The sequence below is a fragment of the Balaenoptera acutorostrata genome, chromosome 4 (genome assembly GCF_949987535.1).
Source record: "Balaenoptera acutorostrata chromosome 4, mBalAcu1.1, whole genome shotgun sequence".
NCBI lineage: Eukaryota > Metazoa > Chordata > Mammalia > Artiodactyla > Balaenopteridae > Balaenoptera > Balaenoptera acutorostrata.
This window is the reverse complement of record NC_080067.1, coordinates 63,565,567-63,589,824: the sequence shown is the minus strand read 5'-3', so window position 1 is coordinate 63,589,824 and position 24,258 is coordinate 63,565,567. Positions and strand designations below refer to the sequence as shown.

Sequence of the window (24,258 nt, the reverse complement as noted above, 5' to 3'; positions counted from 1 at the left end):
ATCAAATTGGCAAAAATTAAAGACAAAGAAAAATTATTGAAAGCAGCAAGGGAAAAACGACAAATAACATACAAGGGAACTCCCATAAGGTTAACAGCTGATTTCTCAGCAGAAACTCTACAAGCCAGAAGGGAGTGGCATGATATACTTAAAGTGATGAAAGGGAAGAACCTACAACCAAGATTACTCTACCCAGCAAGGATCTCATTCAGATTCGATGGAGAAATCAAAAGCTTTACAGACAAGCAAAAGCTAAGAGAATTCAGCACCACCAAACCGGCTCTACAACAAATGCTAAGGAACTTCTCTAAGTGGGAAACACAAGAGAAGAAAAGGATCTACAAAAACAAACCCAAAACAATTAAGAAAATGGTCATAGGAACAACATATCGATAATTACCTTAAACGTGAATGGATTAAATGCTCCAACCAAAAGACACAGGCTTGCTGAATGGATACAAAAACAAGACCCACCTATATGCTGTCTACAAGAGACCCACTTCAGACCTAGGGACACATACAGACTGAAAGTGAGGGGACGGAAAAAGATATTCCATGCAAATGGAAATCAAAAGAAAGCTGGAGTAGCTATACTCATATCAGATAAAATAGACTTTAAAATAAAGAATGTTACAAGAGACAAAGAAGGATACTACATGATGATCAAGGGATCAATCCAAGAAGAAGATATAACAATTATAAATATATATGCACCCAACATAGGAGCACCTCAATACATAAGGCAACTGCTAACAGCTATAAAAGAGGAAATCGACAGTAACACAATAATAGTGGGGGACGTTAACACCTCACTTACACCAATGGATAGATCATACAAAATGAAAATAAATAAGGAAAGAGAAGCTTTAAATGACACAATAGACCAGAGAGATTTAATTGATATTTATAGGACATTCCATCCAAAAAGAGCAGATTACACGGTCTCCTCAAGTGCGCACGGAACATTCTCCAGGATAGATCACATCTTGGGTCACAAATCAAGCCTCAGTAAATTTAGGAAAATTGAAATCCTATCAAGCATCTTTTCTGACCACAAGGTTATGAGATTAGAAATGAAAAATAAGTAAAAAACACAAACACATGGAGGCTAAACAATACGTTACTACATAACCAAGAGATCACTGAAGAAATCAAAGAGGAAATCAAAAAATACCTAAAGACAAATGACAATGAAAACACGACGATCCAAAACCTATGGGATGCAGCAAAAGCAGTTCTAAGAGGGAAGTTTATAGCTATACAAGCCTACCTAAAGAAACAAGAAAAATCTCAAGTAAACAATCTAACCTTACACCTAATGGAACTAGAGAAAGAAGAACAAACAAAACCCAAAGTTAGCAGAAGGAAAGAAATCATAAAGATCAGAGCAGAAATAAATGAAATAGAAACAAAGAAAACAATAGCAAAGATCAATAAAACTAAAAGCTGGTTCTTTGAGAAGATAAACAAAATTGATAAACCATTAGCCAGACTCATCAAGAAAAAGAGGGAGAGGACTCAAATCAATAAAATTAGAAATGAAAAAGGAGAAGTTACAACAGACACTGCAGAAATACAAAGCATCCTAAGAGACTACTACAAGCAACTCTATGCCAATAAAATGGACAACCTGGAAGAAATGGACAAATTTCCTTACTTAGGAAACCTTCTTACTTAGGTATAACCTTCCAAGACTGAACCAGGAAGAAACGGAAAATATGAACAGACCAAACACAAGTAATGAAATTGAAACTGTGATCAAAAATCTGCCAACAAACAAAAGTCCAGGACCAGATGGCTTCACAGGTGAATTCTATCAAACATTTAGAGAAGAGCTAACACCCATCCGTCTCAAACTCTTCCAAAAAATTGCAAAGGAACACTCCCAAATTCATTCTATGAGGCCACCATCACCCTGATACCAAAACCAGACAAAGACACTACAAAAAAAGAAAATTACAGACCAATATCACTGATGAATATAGATGCAAAAATCCTCAACAAAATACTAGCAAACAGAATCCAACAACACATTAAAAGGATCATACACCATGATCAAGTGGGATTTATCCCAGGGATGCAAGGATTCTTCAATATACGCAAATCAATCAATGTGATACACCATATTAACAAATTGAAGAATAAAAACCATATGATCATCTCAATAGATGCAGAAAAGGCTTTTGACAAAATTCAACACCCATTTATGATAAAAACTCTCCAGAAAGTGGGCATAGAGGGAACCTACCTCAACATAATAAAGGCCATATACAACAAACCCACAGCAAACATCATTCTCAATGGTGAAAAACTGAAAGCATCTCCTCTAAGATCAGGAACAAGACAAGGATGTCCACTCTCACCACTATTATTTAACATAGTTTTGGAAGTCCTAGCCACGGCAATCAGAAAAGAAATAGAAATAAAAGGAATACAAATTGGAAAAGAAGAAGTAAAACTGTCACTGTTTGCAGATGACATGATACGATACATAGAGAATCCTAAAAATGCCACCAGAAACCTACTAGAGCTAATCAATGAATTTGGTAAAGTAGCAGGATACAAAATTAATGCACAGAAATCTCTTGCATTCCTATACACTCATGATGAAAAATCTGAAAGAGAAATTATGGAAACACTCCCATTTACCATTGCAACAAAAAGAATAAAATACCTAGGAATAAACCTACCTAGGGAAACAAAAGACCTGTATGCAGAACACTATAAGACACTGATGAAAGAAATTAAAGATGATACCAACAGATGCAGAGAAATACCATGTTCTTGGATTGGAAGAATCAATATTGTGAAAATGACTATACTACCCAAAGCAATCTACAGACTCAATGCAATCCCTATCCAATTACCAATGGCATTTTTTACAGAACTAGAACAAAGCATGTTAAAATTTGTATGGAGACACAAAAGACCACAAATAGCCAAAGCAGTCTTGAGAGAAAAAAACGGAGCTGGAGGAATCAGACTCCCTGACTTCAGACTATACTACATAGCTACAGTAATCAAGACAATATGGTACTGGCACAAAAACAGAAACATAAATCAATGGACAAGATAGAAAGCCCAGAGATAAACCCATGCACCTATGGTCAACTAATCTATGATAAAGGAGGCAAAGATATACAATGGAGAAAAGACAGTCTCTTCAATAAGTGGTGCTGGGAAAACTGGACAGCTACATGTAAAAGAAAGAAATTAGAACACTCCCTAACACCATACACAAAAATAAACTCAAAATGGATTAGAGACCTAAATGTAAGACCGGACACTATAAAACTCTTGGAGGAAAACATAGGAAGAATACTCTTTGACATAAATCACAGCAAAATCTTTTTTGATCCACCTCCTAGAGTAATGGAAATAAAAACAAAAATAAACAAATGGGACCTAATGAAACTTCAAAGCTTTTGCACAGCAAAGGAAACCATAAACAAGACGAAAAGACAACCCTCAGAATGGGAGAAAATATTTGCAAACAAATCAACGGACAAAGGATTAATCTCCAAAATATATAAACAGCTCATGCAGCTCAATATTAAAGAAACAAACAACCCAATCCAAAAATGGGCAGAAGACCTAAATAGACATTTCTCCAAAGAAGACATACAGATGGCCAAGAAGCACATGAAAGGCTGCTCAACATCACTAATTATTAGAGAAATGCAAATCAAAACTACAATGAGGTATCACCTCACACCAGTTAGAATGGGCATCATCAGAAAATCTACAAACAACAAATGCTGGAGAGGGTGTGGAGAAAAGGGAACCCTCTTGCACTGTTGGTGGGAATGTAAACTGATACAGCCACTATGGAGAACAGTATGGGGGTTCATTAAAGAACTAAAAATAGAATTACCATATGATACAGCAATCCCACTACGGGGCATATACCCAGAGAAAACCATAATTCAAAAAGACACATGCACACCAATGTTCACTGTAGCAATATTTACAATAGCCAGGTCATGGAAGCAACCTAAATGCCCATCAACAGATGAATGGATAAAGAAGTTGTGGTACATATATACAATGGAATATTACTCGGCCATAAAAAAGAACGAAATTGAGTCATTTGTTGAGACGTGGATGGATCTAGAGACTGTCATACAGAGTGAAGTGAGTCAGAAAGAGAAAAACAAATATCGTATATTAACGCATGTATGTGGAACCTAGAAAAATGGTACAGATGAACCAGTTTTCAGGGCAGAAGTTGAGATACAGATGAACAGAACAAATGTATGGACACCAAGGGGGGAAAACCGCGGTGGGGTGGGGACGGTGGTGTGCTGAATTGGGCGATTGGGATTGACATGCATACACTGATGTGTATAAAACTGATGACTAATAACCTGGAGTATAAAAAAACAAATAAAAAAAAACAACTAATACTAAACTTTCTTTGGGTTATTTGTATGGAAATATGTTAATATAAATGTTTCAGACATTACATGAAATTTCTAAAAATCTTATATATGTTCTGGTATAATGTTATAAGTTATTACTTTAAAACATATATCTCAGAAATAACTAAATTTCCTTGTCAATTGCATTATTATGAACTTTCATCAAATCGTTAACTGTGGTCATTTTTAAATCTTTTGTCATTTACAGACAGTTCTGGGTGTACTCTGATGCTTTCACAAAAATGTTCCTATAAAAGGGTTTCATCTTCAAGGAATTCATGGAAAAGAATCTGACACGTACAGGTTTCTGGTAACTGACTATACTGCTGAACTGAATGAATAAGCATTTTCAGAACTCTAATGGAAAACTGATAAATTCATAAAAGTGCTAACAAAAGATCAAGATGAAAAACAAGGGACTGAGTGAACTGATGAGGATGATTATAATTTTTGTGACTTTCTGTTTGAATAAAAAAAAAAAATCCCACAAGGACTCAGAGGCAAAAAGTATACAAATCAATTATCACTGCAAAGTAAAGGAGCTGTTACAGTGGAGGATTACTGGACTGAATATCAATATTATGACATAGTATGAGTGTGTTTCGTGTTTGGTAATTGCAATCATTGTTGCTTTTGTTGTGGTCATCCATTTACAATGTTTTGTGTCAGTTTATTTATCTCCTGTAAAAATAAAATACAGTGTGTGTGAGAAAAAAAAAGGAAAGTCCTTTAGTTTCCTAGAGGAAGTACTGTCTACATTAATATCTAAATGGAATAAATGAGAATTAATTTGTTCAGAATGGGAAGGGTGAAGAAGAAGGAGATGGGGAAGATCTGTTACAGTGAGAAGGACAAGACCACATGTGCAAAGGCACAGGGGCCAGAGAGAAGCTGCTGGGTTAAAGGAACTATAAATTATAAATACATCGGGCTTCCCTGGTGGCGCAGTGGTTGAGAATCTGCCTGCCAATGCAGGGGACACGGGTTCGAGCCCTGGTCTGGGAAGATCCCACATGCCACGGAGCAACTGGGCCCATGAGCCACAATTACTGAGCCTGCACGTCTGGAGCCTGTGCTCCGCAACAAGAGAGGCCGCGATAGTGAGAGGCCCGCGCACTACGATGAAGAGTGGTCTCCACTTGCCGCAACTAGAGAAAGCCCTCGCACAGAAACGAAGACTCAACACAGTCATAAATAAATAAATAAATAAATAAATAAATAAAAAGAACGTGAATTTCTTTAAAAAAAAATTATAAATACATCAATAAGAGGCTGGGGCAAATGGGCATGAGAGAAAAGTTTAGAAAGAGGTCACAGCCAGATCCTGATAGCTTTAGGGTCACATTAAGGGGATTAAGGAGTATCAAGGCTAAGAGGATCAACTGAAGGATGGGAGTAAGTGGAGAAGCAATGGTGTTCAGCATTGGGCTTTAGTGTAGCAAATAGGCAAAAGGGGAAGACCAGAGGCAAGAAGGCCATTTAATGGCCTGTTGTAGTAATCCAGGAATGAGGTGGTGACAGTAAGAACCATGATAGTTAAGAATGAGGATGTGGATAATTTATGGATTCCAGGGACAATGAGAAGGTAGAGACAATAATACTTGGTATTTGTTGGGATGTTTGTAAAAAGAAAGAAAGAATTGAACATCAGGGTTTCTTCTTCTGGGTAGATGATATCACCACTCACTCTGATAGGGAATACATAATAAATAAATAAATAAAATACTCCCTTGACGCTACCAAAAAAAAAAATACATTGGTTCGTTCTTTTAAAAGTTTTAAGCACTGAATAAACGTATTTTAAGTAGTAATTAGCCTATATGGTAAGCAAAATAAGGCCCCCCCAAAGACATCCACATCCTAATCACCTTACATGCCAAAAGGAACATTGCAGCTATGATTAAGTTAAGGATCCTGAGATGGGAAGATTATTCTGGACTACCTGGGTGAACCCAGTGTAATCCCGAGGGTCTCTGTAAACAAGAGGCAGGAGAGCCAGTAAAGGAGATATGCCAGGGGCTCCCCTGGTGGCGCAGAGGTTGAGAATCTACCTGTCAATGCAGGGGACACGGGTTCAAGCCCTGGTCTGGGAAGATCCCACATGCCACGGAGCAACTGGGCCCGTGAGCCACAACTACTGAGCCTGCGCGTCTGGAGTCTGTGCTCTGCAACAAGAGAGGCCGCGATAGTGAGAGGCCCGCGCACCGCGATGAAGAGTGGCCCCCGCTTGCCACAACTAGAGAAAGCCCTCGCACAGAAACGAAGACCCAACACAGCCATAAATAAATAAATAAATAAATAAATAAATAAATAATTTTTTTTAAAAAAAGGAGATATGCCAATGGAAGCAGACACTGGAGTGATGCCAATGCTGTCAGGAGGTCATGAGCCAAGGAACGCAAACAGCTTCCCGAAACTGGAAGAAGTAAGGAATGGATTTTCTCCTACAGCTCCCCTGCCAACACCTTGCTTTTAGCCCTGTGAGACCCATTTCCAGACCTCTGACCTAATAAATGTATTGTTTTAAGCCACTCAGTTTGTAGTAATTTGTTTACAGCAGCAACAGGAAACTCATATAGCCTAGAAACACAATGTCATAAAAATGCTGAAATCCCTTTATGCAACTAGTGTTGACTCTGCTTATACCTGCATTAAGGAAGCCACCAGCAAACTGAGAGCCAGGGAACCACAGAAAGGTCTCACAATTGATTCCAATATGCAACTTGGCACCCAGTAGAGAAAGACAGCATACTGCCACCTGCCCTGCCCCTCCCTGCTTCACAGAGCTAACATCGTGCCATCGAAGATATTCCACTACTGATGGGACCTGGCAGCCTCGGGGCCACACAAAGAAACCCTGAAAAGAAATAAAATTAGTCACTGTCTCAACTTACCTGTTCCACTGATGGATAAGAACCTGCAAAAGGCAGAATCGGTTTATGTGGCATTTTGCAAAAGAAAAAAAAAAAAAAAGAGCCATAAAGGGACCTCAGATTGTGAGAATAGCTTTTAATTTTAAAACAATTGAAGCAATAAATCATCCATCTCTCTTTCCATCACAGGCAAATAGTCTCCCAAAACATTTGAGATATTTTAAACTACAACTGTGATTAGTGCAAAATCAACACAAACTCTTTCAGGCACCAACATCAAAACCTGCCAAGCAGACAGGCGCGGGCCACAGGATCAGCCTCAGCTGAGGCCAGGAGGAGTGGCCAGATTTGCACGGTATTTCAACACACCCAGCTCTGAACAGACAAAACAATACTGGGGGAGGGGAAACCACAAGAGAATGTTGCCCAAAGTGAAACAAATCTGCCCAACACCCTCATGGGGCTAACATCCTTGGCACCTGGAAGATGCTTGAAAAATAAATGCAGAGTTGGCAGCTTCTAGACAAAGCTGAAGGAACAGGGTTTGGGCTCGTTTGCTTTTGGTTTTTAATTGGGGTCTTATATATATTGGTTCTTATGCAGAAAAATCTGCTTTCTGGAAGGCATTCTGTGCCTCACACTGCTCCCGACTCCAAAAAAAATGTTTGTGCCGCTTCTGTCCGTCTGGATGCTTCGCAGAACCCCCTTCCATACCTACGGCACCTCGCTGCCTCCTCACATCACCTGGTCTGGAGAGCACTGTCCAACAGAAGTACAACTCGTGTCTAATTTCAATTTGTTTGATAGCCACATTAAAAAAGGATTAAAAGGAATAAGTGAAACTTTAATATCATCTTACTTGATGTATCTGAAATATGGTCATTTTAGCATATAATCAATATAAAATATTGATGCAATATTTTACATTCCCTTTTATTTGTACCAAGCCTTCCAAATCTGGCATGCATTTCCTGTGTACAGCACAACCTCAATGTGCACAAGCCACATTTCCGGAGGTCATTAGCCACATGTGACCACGGACAACTGTACTGAACAGCACAGATCTAGAGAATTATAACACAAACTCTTTCAGGATGATTTACTGAGTAGGGAATCTCCATGGCATTGTGTGGGCGATCTTATACATCAACTTAAGGGTACAGAATCTTGTTCTGTAACCTAGGATTTTTGACCTTAGGTGAAGGATAGAATCCCATTTTATCTAATCCTATCCCCCTATCCTGCTCCCAACACTGGCCATCTCCCCATTGATGGCCCACACGGATGATGTCATTTAGCAACCGTGATGCCTTCCAGATGAAAAGACATCCTTTCTGTGGTAGAAAAACTTATTTGAGGATCATAGCTATAACTCAGAGTAAGATAATACTCCAGAAAGGTTACAGAGTTAGCGGAAGGTAGTTCTGAGGCTTGTCAGGGCAGGAGGTGTTTTAAATAGATTTTTCATTTTTGAGGAAGATGGTAACAAAGTACCTTACCGACTGGGAAGTGGAGAGTTTCAGGAGTAGGAGAACAAAATGGGATAATCACCAAAGAAAGTAATTACCCAAGAAATTGGGACTAGAAGTTGGGGTGACAAACACTAAAAACGAGGCAGGTTCTAAAGTGGGGTGCGAGAGTTGTAACAAACCAGAACCATAACATCTAACCTCTATGTGATCCCTCGCGTCTCACATGTCTGACCAAGGTAGTAACTGCAGGAAAATGAAAACAGAATCGAATGTTAGGGCAGAAAGGGACTTCTGAGCTTATCTGGTCTAACCCACTCATTTTAAGGAAAAAGGCCTAGAGAGGTAAAGCGACTCGGCCCCATCACACTTAGAAGTGGAGTCGGGCTACAAACCCAGGTGCTCTCACTATGAATTGCAGGTAAGGCTCCATCCAGTTCAGGTCAAGGGAAAAAACAATGTCGGGAGTAGCAGGCTCAAGCTACGCCCTACAGCCCACGGTGAACACGGGGGAATGGCAAGCACATTCTCTTGTAGGTGGGAGAAAACAGCAAGTCAGTTCAGAACATTAAAGCAATGTTGACATAAAATGGCATTAAAACATGACTCTTCTTTAATAGTCCTTCCTCCATACTTTTTCTCCCCTTGAAAAAAAATCCCAATCTGAACCAAACTGGATTTCTGATTAGTTATGTGGGCATTTAGATCAATTGACAAAACAAAAACTTTGATACGCTGTATTTTCCAAAGACACATTCATCAGGATTTTGCACAAATGGACATCAAAAGATATTTACAGGAAGAAAGTGCTCTCTTTCACACATACACCCACGCAGTGAGAATTTTCACAATTACACCACCACACCTCACACAGAAGACTCCTAACAGGCTGATGATCAGTTGACAAAATACACACATTATTCCAGTTTTCAGTCATAAATAATCTCATCTACATACATGTGTAAAATTAAGCAGTATATTCCACACTTTGATTCCAGGGAAGCCTGCCTTGAATATATTAAGATATACATACAAACACATTTATAAGCATGAAAGAAAACCAATATTTGCTCCAGTTTTCCCAACTCTCAATCTGAAATAAAGAATAGCACATATACAAAACTTTGCCTTGTAGAAATAGCCCTTTGTCTTGTGAGGCGGAAAAAAAGGCAGCCATATTCCACCTTCTTACGATAGGTTTAGGTATCAAAAGGGCTAAATTTCTTTTTCTGCTTAATGAATTAAGTAATGTGTAGCCTGTAATCTTATATACTGACTTTACACCATTCACTTTGCAAAATTTTATTATAAAATTTTTTAATTTGCTCAAAATACACATGCCATCTTTGTCCACATTTCAATCCAAAGCCCCAATCCCCCTCCCACCCCCAGAAAAGGCCTTCACTTTGTAATAGCGGTGACAAGAAGTCACTTTTGATGTGTGTTTGGAGTCAGTATTCTATGGTACTCAGCCCTAAGGAAACGGGACTCCGTAAGGCTGCTTAGCATGGGGGTTTCTGTAGGAATCAGGGACTCGTGTCACCGAGTGGGGCTGCTTTGGGGTGTCCAAGACAATGTGAAAAGGTGACACCAGTGGGCAGAGTTTAGTAGAGAGTTACTGCCCCATGAGCTCCCTCCTTCTGCCAATCTCATTTGTTCCCGAACTGAAGAAAACGTGAGAGAAGAGAAGAGAGGAAGCACGCTCTACTAGGGCCCATCCACTGGGCACACCACCCACTGCTCTTCAAAGGGTCAGCGCATCAGATCTCACCAGATCCTCAAAGCACAGTCGGAAAGAGAGGGCAGGGGTCATCACACCATTGTGCACCTAAGGAAAGATGAGGGACTTGCCCAGCTACGGGCTGCACCCAGGTCCCCGGGCCACAGGCCTCGGGCTCTGCATCCCTTGCTCACGTCTCCTGTGAGAAGGGCCCCAATCATAACCAGAATCCTGACTGTTCATAACTCACATGTCATAATCCAACTTCTGGACTTCACAGAATTGTGGAATTCTGTGCTGTATTTCACCCAGTTGGTTCTACTTTATTTTCCTACAGTCTCCAGGAAGATCCTTTCTACCAATCAAATGCATATTAAGCAGACAGCAATAAGTCCTTTTTTATTTGACTGAATAATCTGAAATAGAAATTCCAGAGACCCTAGCATTTGGTACAGAGCAGTAGGAAAATTACAGAGCACTACCATTCCACTTTTTCATCACATCTGAAACTCTGATCTAATCCCAGGTTGCAACTAAAATGCTGAAACACTGAAATGGAAACGATGGTCTTTCATAGTGTCATATAAAGTTTCTTTGCATCTGAAACCCTTAAACTGCTGAAGATCACACTGTTGGTCACAGCAGATAAGCAGTGAAGGCAAGTCAGGAGGTGATTAGCCAACACAGAGGTGAGGTGAGACTCTGGCCCCAGAACACATAGAAATGAAGGCAAGCAAAGAGCTGGGGGATGAGAAAATTACAGACAAATTTGGGGCACTTAACATGATTTCAGGGAGTTGTCATGTGTCATGGTAAGAAGAGACCAGCTATTTTAATTAACAGTACACACGACTATGCCTTGGGGGAAGGGTTGCTGAGAAACAGAATTCATCTACCTTTGGCAAAGAACAACACTGTGCTGCTGGGGGCATCTGCGTTCATACGACCAAATGTCACAAACCCAACTGAATTCTGGACAGCACTGAAAGGGACAACAGCCCTTTTTACGCCTGAAAATCTAAGCGGGGAACTAATTTTTTCAACTGTTCCTGAGTCAGAGTTTCTTTAAAATATTGACTTGCTTTTCCCAGCTATGCTTACTACCAACTATTTTAACCTTTAAAAACCAACCCATCACAGATTTTCTAGTTGACTATAAAGGTCTCACACTCTCAGTCGCATTCTCACACACATTCACACACTCGTATTATGAATTTTGATATGATTAAATTAAAAATATCTTTCATTGGAGATGTTCTCATCTACTCTACATGGAGAGGTCAGAAATCATTGTGTGTCATGAAAAAACTTATGTCACAAATAAAGCCCAGCCCAGTTACTGATTTTCGGTATGAAACGAAAGCGGGCTTTTTGTTTATGGTGGGTAGGCGACACAACTGGCCCCATTACTTGGTTCCTCTGGAGGCCACTATCACTGACCCCCGAAGCAAAATAGAGGGCTGGCGGCACTTCCTGCTTTGGATGTGCCAATGGCAGATGCCCCACCAGCAACAGGAATACTTTTTTTTTTTTAACCATCCTCTTCTTAAACATTTATAAAAAGAAAAACTATCTACAGTAGTGTGTCATCACTAATAGAAATTTCCTCCCAGTTCTACTTCAGAAGGCATCAAATGATGTTCTTTAAATAAACTATAAATACCCCATGTATTCCCTCATGTCTGGCTGTCCCAACTTCTTACTTTTTTTTTTTTTTTTTTTTTTTTTTTGGCAAATTAAAAAGGTGTATGGCTTCTTCTCGCCAATTTGTACGTCTGAGGTTTAGCTTGGTATCCTGCGGTAAAAGTACATGTAGCCCAGGTCTTTAGGGGGCCTTTCTGAGGCACAAACTTTGTGGTCATTGTAGATCACCCATCTGAAAACAAAACACAGAAGGATTTGATGGATTTAAGTCAGTTCCAGGAAACTTTGCAGGAGAAAGTTATTGCACCATACTTAAAATAATCAAGATGGTTTGAGATAAACCAAACTCAAGCCTGTTGTATAAAAAGAAACAGAATGCTGGTGGAAAATCACAACTGCTTTTTTATTCTCAAGTTTAATCAAAAAGTAGTTCCTAAGGAGCCTCCAAACATTTCCACTTGTAGAAATCCACAGATGGCCTCAGAACTTGAGTCAAAGAAGTATGTGTTTTTTTCAGCCTTAGGTATAAAACTAGCTAAAAATCAGAAGTAAACAGACATGCAGTGAACTATTATACAACTATTAAAATGTCTTTGAAGAATATCTGGTAAAGTAAGAAAATAATCACAATATAATATGAAGTGGGAAAAAGCAGGTTACAAAATTATACGTACTGTGTATAAACTTTAAGCTTTTAGAAAAGTTGTAAATACAGACATACCCATACCCTCTCCCAGTGAAAACAATGAAACAAAGAGAAATGTATCAAAATACAGACAATGGTTCTCTCTAGGCTTCCAAACAACACATTCTCTGTATGTTTTTATATTTTACAAATTCTTTATAATGAATTTCATGGCTTTTTAAATTATAATTAAGCTATTTTTCTTAAGAAAAGTATTTTTAAAAGAGCTATCACGCTTGGTAATAAAAAGGATTCACTATAAATCAAGTTCCTGTGCTTGACTATTTTATTAATCAAGTTGAGAAGACAAGACTAAAAGACACACCAAAAAGGAACACAGTGGATTCCTGACTGGGAACCGGTCACTCCTGCAGTACGAGGTCAACGTACTACCAGGAGAGGGCAAGGTTACGTGCTTCTCCAGTGTCCATGTGGTCCAAGCACTGCCTCAAGCAGGGGTGCTGACCCACAGGCCAGGCCACTCAGTGGGAACTCAAGGAAGGGAAACCAGTGGGGCCCGTGGGGATCCAGCCCCAGAAGAAGGTTCTGAAGAGAGCAGCGGCCTTACACCCCACAACTGTCTCATTCCTAGCTCACCACACACCTAACAATTCTTAAGAAGCCAAGGCTACAATGGGGCAAACACTGGGTGTTGGAGTTTCCAGATAAAACACAGGACACCCAGTCAAGTTTGAATATCACATAAGCAACAAATACTTTTTTAATGCAAGTATGTCCCATGCAACAGTTGAGACATATTTATACTAAAAAGTTATTCATTATCTGAAATTCAAACATAATAGGGCATCCTGGTTTTCTTGTTTTGTTTCGTTTTGTTGGCTAAACCTGGCAACCCTGGGGAGGTTCCAAATATGGACACACATTCTGCTGCGGGATGCGTCTTTACTTTGGGAGGTCCACTTGCTATGACAGTGAAGAGTGACTCTGAATACCAACTCTGACACAGCTGCAAAGGTCAAGTTATTTAGCCTGCCTGAGCCTTAGTGCCCTGATGTGTAAAATGGCTTTAAGAGTCTATCCCTACAAGATGATTATGAGAACCAAATGAGATAACATATGAAACACCTAGTGGAGTGCCTGGCACATAGTAGATCCTCAATAAAACGTAGATATTATTTTACCTTCTCGAAAAGACTCACCTTCCTTCCTTTTTGATGTGACAAACATAATGTCCACTCATTGTAGATGTTCCCATGTGACTGATGAACGCAAATAATTCATACACTATGAAAGAGGAAACAACTCAGTTACAAGGCAGCATTTCTAGAAATCAATAGCACTTCTGACCAGAATTTAAAGCCAACAAGAGTGTAATCCAGCAACTGTTTAGAATGAAAGACAGTCTATTCACTTACTACGTTGAGAACACACCCACCTACCCAAAGTGACAGCAACTTCAACCTGCAAATTCATTACAAAGCAGGACATGAACTTTACAGCTGACCTTAAGCTCCTATCTGAAAGGGGATTAAAAGTCCCACAGCCCAGTCTGGTGGCAAGCTCATGGGTCTAAAAGGGTAGTCCCGGCTCCATCACTTCCAAGCAGCATGAGGGTGGAGAAGTTGTTTCATCTCTCGGAGCCCATTTCTTCACAGAAATGAAAAATCCACCCACTTCACAAGGTTGTATGAGGCTTAAATGAGCAATTCAGACTAAAATACCACACAAATGTCAGGATTAGGAGGAAGACAGCAGATAGGTGTTATCATTTATAGAAAGGGATAGGGGCTTCCCTGGTGGCGCAGTGGTTGAGAATCTGCCTGCTAATGCAGGGGACACGGGTTCGAGCCCTGGCCTGGGAAGATCCCACATGCCGCAGAGCGGCTGGGCCCGTGAGCCACAACTGCTGAGCCTGCGCGTCTGGAGCCTGTGCTCCGCAACGAGAGAGGCCCGCGCATCGCGATGAAGAGTGGCCCCCGCTTGCCACAACTGGAGAAAGCCCTCGCACAGAAACGAAGACCCAACACAGCCAAAATCAATCAATCAATCAATCAATCAAACATACGCATCTGATTCAAGATCCTCATTAAAAAAAAAAAAAAAAAAAAAAAAAAGAAAGGGATAATGCTCAGAATATGCATCTTGTGATTTCTGACTGGCTCATGATTATAACCTCTATGGGACCAAAATTCAGGCTTCATGCCTTCTGAACAAGGAGATATATAGCCTCTTGGAGCTTAAGATGGATGTTTATTCTCTAACAAGTATCTCCTGTCATCTTGCACAGCATATGCTGTACCAAATCCACGGTGAATGAATTTCAGCTCATTCCCCCACCCACCCCCGCCCCCAGCCAATCCTAGGCCTGCACAACACCTGCAAAGTGGCTTCCACAGACTGGCACCAGTGCAACTCCGCAAACTGCTACAGACTACGACGAGACAGGTACAGAAACTGAGTTAGCGTTTACAGACTCCTGTAATAATTTGAGAGGAATATTCTTGTCTGTTGAATCTAATTAAGGGAAAAATGGGCTTGCAGATTCATTGTTCTTGGTACTCAAGTTTTGTTGTATTTTACAAGTGTCCTGGTTCTGGACAGACCCCTTTCCTTGCTCCTCCCTCTCTCATTCTTTCTCTCTCTTGCTGTTCACCAATGCTCATCCACATATTCAGCTGTGAATCCCCAGTCCTCATCTTAGCCTTCAGCGCATCACATACTATGGACCACCTCTCCTCCTTCCCCAAACATCTGCCCCCAGGACATGACTCTCTTTTTGTTTTCCAGGTGCCTCACTGGCTTCTCCTCTTCTCCTGACTTTTAAACATTGGTGACCTGGGGCTCTGACCTCAAGCCTTTCTTCCCTCTATCTTCTCTCTCTCTCTCTCTCTCACACACAGACACACAGACACACAGACACACACACACACACCCTGTACATTCTCATCCTCTCTCTTTCTGCCACCCCCCCCCCCACCCCTTCCCTCTCTGGTTGATCTCATCCAGTCTCATGGCATTAAATGGAATTATGTTCTTAATTTCATTTCCAAAATGTTCACTGCTAATGTATAGAACTACAATTGAATTTTGTATATTGGTCTTGTTTCCTGCAACCTTTCTGAACCCATTTATTAGTTCTAATAGTTTTTAAGGTAGATTCCTTACAATTTTCTACATAAGACCATGTCATCTACAGACAGAAATAGTTTTACTTCTTCCTTGCTTATCTGGATGCCTTTTATTTCTTTTTCTTGCTTAACTGCCATGGCTAGAACCTCTTTCACAATGTTAAATAGAAGTGGCAAGAGTGGACATCCTTGTCTTGTTCCTGCTCCTAGGGGAAAAGCATTCAGTCTTCACCATGAAGCATGATGTGAGCTGTGGTTTTTTGGTAGGTACCATTTATCAGGTTGAGGAAGTTCCCTTTCATTCCCGGTTTGTTGAGCATTCTCCCCTCAGCTTTATCCATCTCAATTCTCCCAGTAACTCAGGACAAAATCTTGACTCTTCTCTCCCACTGTTTACACACATCCAATCCATCAGCAAATCCTTCAATAATATATCTAGAATTTCCTTCAAAATATATGCAGAATCCAACGACTTCCTACCATCTCCACTAGTAAGCCCCAATCCAAGTTACCATCATCTCTTGTCTGAATTATTACAATAGCCTCACCTCCTAACGGGGCTCCCTGCTTCCTCCCTTACCCCTACCGACCACTCTCAGTATGGCTGCAACTCTCACTCTTACAATGACCTATGAGGTCCCCCCACCTCCTTCCACTCTCCCCCTCACTGCACTCCAGCTCCTCCGGCCTCCTGGGTTCTCCTCAAACACACCGGCTACTTGTCTCACTGACAGAGAGGGCTTCAAGCCCCACGCCTATGGTCCCTCTATCTGAAACTCTTCTTTCAGATGCCATATGATCCACTCCTCACTTCATCGAGGTCTCAGATCAAATGTCATCTCAGAGAGGCCTTCCTTATAAATAGCAACTCCTCCCTCCGTCCACCCCACCTTCACCCCAACCTTGTTTTACTGTTGTCCACGGAGCTCAAACTAACACCATATCACATACTTATTTGTGTATTTACTTACTGTCTATTTCCTTTTATCCCAGGCTAGAATATAGCTCCATAAGGACGAGAAGTTCGTTTGGGATTTTTGGGGGGTTTTTTTTTAGTTTTATAAACTCACCAAATATTTAATTTTTTTTAAATTTCATTTGTCTGTTTTGTTTACTGGAATATTCCAGACACAGAGAACAGTGCTTAGCATGCAGTAGGCATGGCTCCCTTCACCCCATGTCCTCACTTGTTTTTCTATCTTTTCATATTGTATACATTTTTATAAACCCCCTACCAAAGTATAAATTGGGGTATAAATTAGTGAAATAATTATATTTAAAAAGAGGGTATTGCCTTTCCCATCATTAACTAAGTTTTTGTCGCTAGCTATCACATCCGCTGACAACCCCCCCCCCGCCAAACACACACACCAAAAAAAAAAAAAAAAATCACAGGTTTGAAACAGAAACCAGGCAAAAACAGTTGTGAATGACAATCATTTTGCCTGGCACTTAGTGATCCAGGGACCCTACCCTCGTTGGCCCTCCCCAGTGTTCCCCATCACTAAGAACCCATCCCCACCCTAGTAAACAAGAGAGAGTGTAGGCTGAGACTTTTTCATGTTCCTAGACCCTGGTTGGTTTTTAAAGCTCTTTAGGAATAATTTTATATCAAATTCCAAATCTTCAATTTGAGAGATACGGGGCTGGTCTCCCACAAGGTGGATGCCCTCTTAGAATTTTCATGGAATGAAGCGAGTATGTGATCCTCCAACCAAGGCTTTTCCCTCACGAGAAACTGTCCCCCAAAACAATGCCTTAAATAACTGAACAGAGTATTTAATGAACACTTCTCACCATAAGCCAGGGTCATTTCAGTGAAACATTGCTCAGATACCAACAAGCCAACATTTAACAAAATAGACAGACATAGAGAAAAGAACAAATCCATACACTCCAACACACCCAAACATGTCATTAAACCCCCAAAGGCATTTTCCCCTCTTTAGTTAAAAGCAATTAATTCACGTGTATACTCAAAATCATAAAAATAAAGAAAAAAGATTAGCATAAATCTTAGTCCTATAATTAAAATTAACTCTGTTTATCAATAGAAGCGACCGTTCCATGCATTATTCAAGGCCTCCTGCTAGGAACCAACAGCAAAAGAGAATCTCAATAAATCTGCAAAAATTCAACAGGTAAGAAATCTCAATTTATCTTTGTTTCCAAAGAGAAAGTCAAGGTGAATAAACCAGACAGGGAAGCCACTGCTGATTCTTCTCCTAGTTCCCAGAGGTCTCCCCCCAAAAATAGCATCACCACACTCTCAAAAAGTACAGAGACCCTTTTTTATTTAGATAGAAAAGGCATTTTTAAGCAAGGTAAATCAGTTCAAAAATGTTGACTTGTAACCGAGCAGGACCCTATGGGGCCTTCCCGGGACAGACCCCTCCCCATATCCTCAGCTTTAGCTCCTCTCTGTACCTAGACAGCAGTATTTGATGCACATTTCCTGAGTTGTTTTACAGATGTGAAAACTCCCCACCAAATGGAAGATGTTCACTACTTGATGATCACGAGCACATGGTCCCCAGGCCTCCTGGAGCCCGAGGATTGATAATGTTAACCCCTGTGACATCACCCTGTTGCCTCACCATCAGCCAGTCAGAGAACTGCACGGGCTGATCACATAACCTGCGACACACCTCCTTCATCTGGCTTTTAAAAATGCTTTGCCGAAACCTGTGGGGGGAGCTCGGGGTTTTTTTTGAGCATGAGCCACCCGTTCCCTTGCATGGCCCTGCGATAAACCTTCCTCTGCTCCAAACTCCGACGTTTCGGTTTGTGTGGTCTCACTGTGCGTCGGGCAAAAGAACTTGCGCTAACAGACTTTCAACAGGGAAGCTTTCAAAGTACCCGGAGGAACTGGACAAAACTGCCTAAACCACTTTGGCCAACAGAGTCCCTCTAACAAGCCAGAATTAAACCGTCTGAAACTCGCATCCCCACTTCCCTCTCCCAACAAAACCCGTCCTTTTCTGAACTTAGGAACACGTTCACAACCTTTCTAATACGAAGAATTTTTTAACATCAAAATTTTACCACCTCCACCCAACATAATAAGGGATTGAACTTGATTTTATTCTTTGAGAAAGCACTGTCAGAAAAATTATATGCAAACTTGGAAAGTAGAACGGGTAGGCAGAATGCCCTTTTGTATCATGTGGAGGAAAGGCCACCCAAGGATGGTCTAGGGTAGGGACTGGCATACGATGCCCCATAGGCCAAATCCAGCTCACAGCCTGTTTTTGTGCTGCCAAGAAGAAAGGGGGAAAGAAGAGGAACAAAAATATGAGATGACAAGTGTATGGCCCATGAAGCCTGAAACATTAACTATCTGGACCTTCAGAAAAAAAATGTGCTGGTCCCTGGTCTAGGGGAATGAACTTAGTTCATCTCACTACTTACTACTGATTAAAGAAAGCTTCCAAACTTAGTGAAGTTACTTGTTAAGCTGTAGATTTTTGTCTGGGAAAGATATCGAAAAATTCTCTCCAGTGGAATATATATAGACATACCTCAGAGAGATTGTGAGTTCGGTTCCAGACCCCCACAATGAAGCAAATATCGAAATAAAGCAAGTCCCATGAATTTTTTTGGTTTCCCAGTGCATATAAATAAAAGCTATGTTTACACTATACTGTAGCCTATTAGGTATGCAATAGCATTATGTCTAAAAAAGTAATGTACATATCTTAATTTAAAAACATTTTAAGGCTAAAAAATGCTAACCGTCATCTGAGCCTTCAGCAAGTTGTAATCTTTTTGCTGGTGGAGGGTCTGAAATATTGCGAGAATTACCAAAATGTGACACAGAGATACTAAGTGAGCAAATGCTGTTGGAAACATGGCGCCAACAGTCTTGCTTGATACATCATTGCCATGAGCCTTCACTTTGTAAAAAACACAACGTCTCTGAAGCACAACAAAGCGAAGCACAATAAAACGAGGTCCACCTGTGTGGATGTTGCCTCCCATTTCAGTTCTACAAGGATCAAGCCAACAGCCACTGCAGATGCCCCCTCCAAAGTGTTCTTGGGACACTGATCTGCTTTTGGTAACAGATTGTAAAGTTTATCTATTAAGTAATCTGTTGTAACTTTCTGTATTTGCCTTTAAAATCTTTTATTGTCACTTTGATTCAATGAATAGATATTGTTTCACAGTGACCTATGATCCTATTTGACCAAGTGTTTTAAAACCATTTGCTATCTTTTGACTAAATTTCCCAAGTCAAATTCTAAATGAAATCCTTTTGACCTCTAGCTAACTTTGGGATGCTTCCAAGGGCCCTTGAAACAACCCAAAGAGAGGTATTAAACTTACTAGACTTATTTGGTATGTTAAATTACATGGGAAACATTGTCAAATAAGTGGTGATAAACCTTCTTAGGTTATATTATATGGGTAAATGTCATTAATATAGATATTCCAAAAATTATATGGAATTCCTAAAAATCTGGTATATCCTGGTATAATGTTACCAGTCATAATTCTGGTTATTATCTTAAAATGTTGTATGTCCTAGAAATAACCAAGGTTCTTATCAACTGCATTATAATATGCTTAACCATGCCATTTTAAGTCTTTTGTCACTGTGTCACCGAGTCCAAGCTCCACTCTGCTCACTGCACGACAGGCCAGTAAGTCCGAGACATGGTGCTGAGGCAAGGAATACGACTTTATTCAGAAAGCCGGCAGACAGAGATGATGGCAGACTAAAGTCTCAAAATAACCATCTTATCAGGGTTTGGATGCCAGTTTCTTTTATAGCACAGAGAGGGGGAGGAGATGAGGAAGAAAAGTAAAAAGGCCATAAGTTTTGCAAATATCACCTGGAATGGCCAGCCTCAGGGAGGGGATGTGTTCACACAGATGGACAGGGTCAGGATGTTTGCCTAACAAAGGCACTTTGGTTTAACAGTCAGCCAGAGGGGCAGGGTTCCCCGAGGCAGGCCATTATGTATATAGACAGTATCCTTTTAGTGAATAAAAGCAGCGGAAAGCAAAGGTTAAGGTAAAAGAAACAGATCCAACATGTAGTCAGATTTGGCTCTTCCCTGTTACAATTCCCCAATGTCAATGTCCATTCCACAATCTTGTGGAAAAATGGGTGACGAAGTCAGATAGATCTTCCCGGGAGTGTTCGCCATCAGTGCCAGTGTTCCAAATGTTGTTTCTTTCGTTCCTCTCTGGAAAGTGTCTCCTTTACTCCTGTAGTCTTAAAAAAATATTCACAACCTAAAAGTTGAGAGTTATGATCTATTCAGTGGGAATTTTGAGGGCTTCAATCCCAGGAGGCAGCATCTCAAGTTAAGGAATTCCACGCTTTTCTATGTATGGGAAAATGCAAGAGTCTGAGCTCACTGAAATCACTCCTTTGATATGCACCTCGGCTATCTGGGGCCTGTTTCCTGTATTTTCATACCCTGAGTTTCCTCAGGGCTCACGGCTCACATTGGAGGGCTGCAATCACTAATGACTGATGTGTCAGGAAATATTCCATTTCTCGGATCCTCTCCTCTTGGTCAGGATTTTGACCAATATTGGGGGACATTTCATGATCAAATTTGTCTCACGGCACTGGGAGGCTCATCCCAGATCAGGCGAAAATTCTTGATATGCCACTCCAGGTGCTAGTTTTCAGATTAGGCCCTATTGATAATTAAAGATTCTCTGGATCCTCTATCTAATTATGATCCAGGAGACGTTTTCCCTTGTTGCTTCTTCCCATACCTAGAATCACACTATTACAATTATTTTATGTTCTAAATGTGATCTATTTCCTCAAGACGTTTAGCCATAGAAGTTTCGTTGGAGGCCTGGTTATGCACTGGGTACTTTAAGAGACAACAATCTTATAAAACAGACAGGATATAAGTAATGCAGCTAGTAACATTGACAAAGACAGAGTGTAGCAGGGTGACACAAAGCACACACAGTTGGCTTACAAAGGTATAATTTACCAAAGTACTGTAAGTCATAATTAGTTTAAGGGGAAGGTTTTCCTTATACCTGGAAAACACAGATTTAAACCATTTTTCAGATAGAAACCATAAAAATTATAACCATATTCACCAGTTTACTCAGTCTTATGTAACTAAATCCTTCTTGTTAACAGCTTTATGAAGCCATCAGGTTTCCCATTAGAATTCTTCAATTTCTTACCCAGTTCACCACTATGGTCTGAAAGTCAGAAACTTGTATTTATCCAAAGCTCCTTTCTATAAATCTTCTTGAAGAGGAAGCATTTTTGCAAAGGCATCAGAGTGAAACCATAACTGTCTATAATGACCAAAGACTTAAGGAGGCACGTTTAAATCTGATTACAATGCAATTGACAAAGTAACTTGGTTACTGCTGTGACATGGAACACTTTCAGATAATAACTAGAATTATGACTGATAACATTTTACCAGGACATACCAAATTTTAGGAACTCCATATAATCTCTAGAATACCTGTATCATTTGCCATACAATATAACCCAAGAAGATTTATTACTTATTTGACAACACTTGCCATGTAATTCAACTTACCAAGTGAACCTAATTAGTTAATATCTCTCTTTGGGATGTTTCAGGGGCCCTTTGAAGCATCCCAAAGTTAGCTAGAGGTCAAAGGAGCTTCATAATGTGATTTGGGAAGTTTTGTCAAAAAAATGTCAAAAGGGTTTAAAACAGTCAGATAGGATCACATGTCACTGTGAAACAATAGTTATTCACTTAACCTAAGTAACAATAAAAGATTTCAAAGGCAAATATAGAACAGATCACTTAAAAGGTAGAGAAACTTAAAATCTGTTAGCAAAGGCAGTTCAAAATCTTAAGAAACCTTGTCTTCTTAACAAAGAGAAAAGCCACATTCAAGTTTTGCAACAGCTTACTTTTAAAATTTATTTACTCAAACTTATTTTAAACTTAGTCAATCCTGACCATGAACAACAAAACTCTTTTCTTGGGGTCCACTTTCCATAAAACTTCCATCACTTAACTCATTTTAGCACAATTCTAACTTTCAATTTGTCAAATATCTGGAGAGATTAATTTTAGATAGACATTCCTAAAAGATATTTTTAAAAGTTCACATAAAGCTCTTATCTCATTTGCATTTTCTTTCCTTAAAAGTTTCTTCACATCAAGTTACCTTCCTTGCTGACAAATTTGCAACAGATATAACAAGATTTTATTTAGCTTATATTAAACCTAGGCACCATAAAAGTATTATACCTGATGACTCTAATGACATGTCTGTATTAATTAGATCAACAATCATTAATATTGAATGTCTCAGTTCACATGAAACTGAAACTCATTTAGCTTAATTTTTCTTGTGTTTAGAATTGTTTGGTTTGTAAGCGCTTACTTTTCTTTAAGCCAATTAAATAGAGCTCATCCACAAGTCAGCCTCAGCAATGTTATCCGAAGACAAAGACACATACAAGGACACAAGCACACAGAGACATCATAGTTCTCATTTCAAAATTTCAGCCCTGAGTCAGGTACAGCAATGTAAAACCCATCAGTTTACAAACAGAGGTTGGATTAAAATTAGGTTTCTGGCAGATGGAACAAATCAAGCTCACTTGTCTAGATGGCTGAATTTTTATAGAAAAGACACTTAGGTTTTTTATTTAGCCTTGACAAGTCAATTTCTAAATTACTTTACCCTCTTTTCAAAGTTTGCATTTTAAAAAGATGGCAGAGATGAGGGTTCCTGAGAAGACCGGATAGGACATTTGCATCTCAAAGATACAGGCAAGTTTCTCCTAGGATGACTTTGTTTCTCCTTTATTTAATATTTACAAGCCTCTTAAGATAAATAGGGAAGGTAGTCAATCAACTTGTTCCCCACTGTCAAAGTTACCTGGGGCTCCTGTGGGGAAATTAGAATCTGACGCCTCAAGTCCAAGGGAGTCCCCCTGGCCTCTTACAGGATATCAGCGCAAGGGAAACTGCCCTGCTGCGGAAGCGGCTCCCAGTCCAAACTGGGGGCCCTGTGGAGTCTTAGCTGGTGATACTAAATCAGGCTCCTGTGCTCCAAGGGTTAACAAAGAAACTTCTATTTGATACCCACAGGTAGGGGAAACAGGAGGCAGTGAATATCATGGTGGCATGGGGGGTGGGCAGTTGGAACAACTGCCGGTGCAGCTTGCTCTTTTGCAGAACACTTCTAACTGCGAGATCGTGTAATAATTGAGTGAGCCATTCAGGGGCCATCGCTCTTCTGATCTTACATATTGGGTCCACATTCTATTACAATAGTACATCACGTCTTTCTTAGAGGCTCATGGCTATGTTTAAGCCCATTTATCTAATATACGCCCCAAAGGGCTCTCCTTCGGGATGGATGGA

General features: G+C 40.1%; 2 protein-coding genes across 4 annotated transcripts in view; one reads left to right on the top strand and one right to left on the bottom strand.

Moving 5' to 3' along the window:
* Nucleotides 1-18,131, top strand: part of PEX5L (peroxisomal biogenesis factor 5 like) — a 278,603-nt gene extending 260,472 nt beyond the window's left edge. The window contains exon 15 of the mRNA XM_007195375.3: nucleotides 17,956-18,131. Coding sequence (XP_007195437.3) covers nucleotides 17,956-18,046 — 91 coding nt within the window. The 3' untranslated portion in view covers nucleotides 18,047-18,131. The remainder of the gene's footprint in view (nucleotides 1-17,955) is intronic.
* The window catches only part of USP13 (ubiquitin specific peptidase 13), a 120,970-nt gene continuing 104,127 nt past the window's right edge, over nucleotides 7,416-24,258 (bottom strand). The window contains exons 20-21 of one of the 3 annotated variants that reach the window (XM_057545872.1): nucleotides 13,973-14,057; nucleotides 7,416-12,359 (exon numbers count right to left, since the gene is read on the bottom strand). In XM_057545872.1, the coding sequence (XP_057401855.1) occupies nucleotides 12,266-12,359; nucleotides 13,973-14,057 (179 nt within the window). In that variant the 3' untranslated portion in view covers nucleotides 7,416-12,265. Of the gene's footprint in view, nucleotides 12,360-12,516; nucleotides 12,663-13,972; nucleotides 14,058-24,258 lie in introns of those variants that run through there. The other 2 variants (XM_057545873.1, XR_009008228.1) reach the window with 2 other exon arrangements.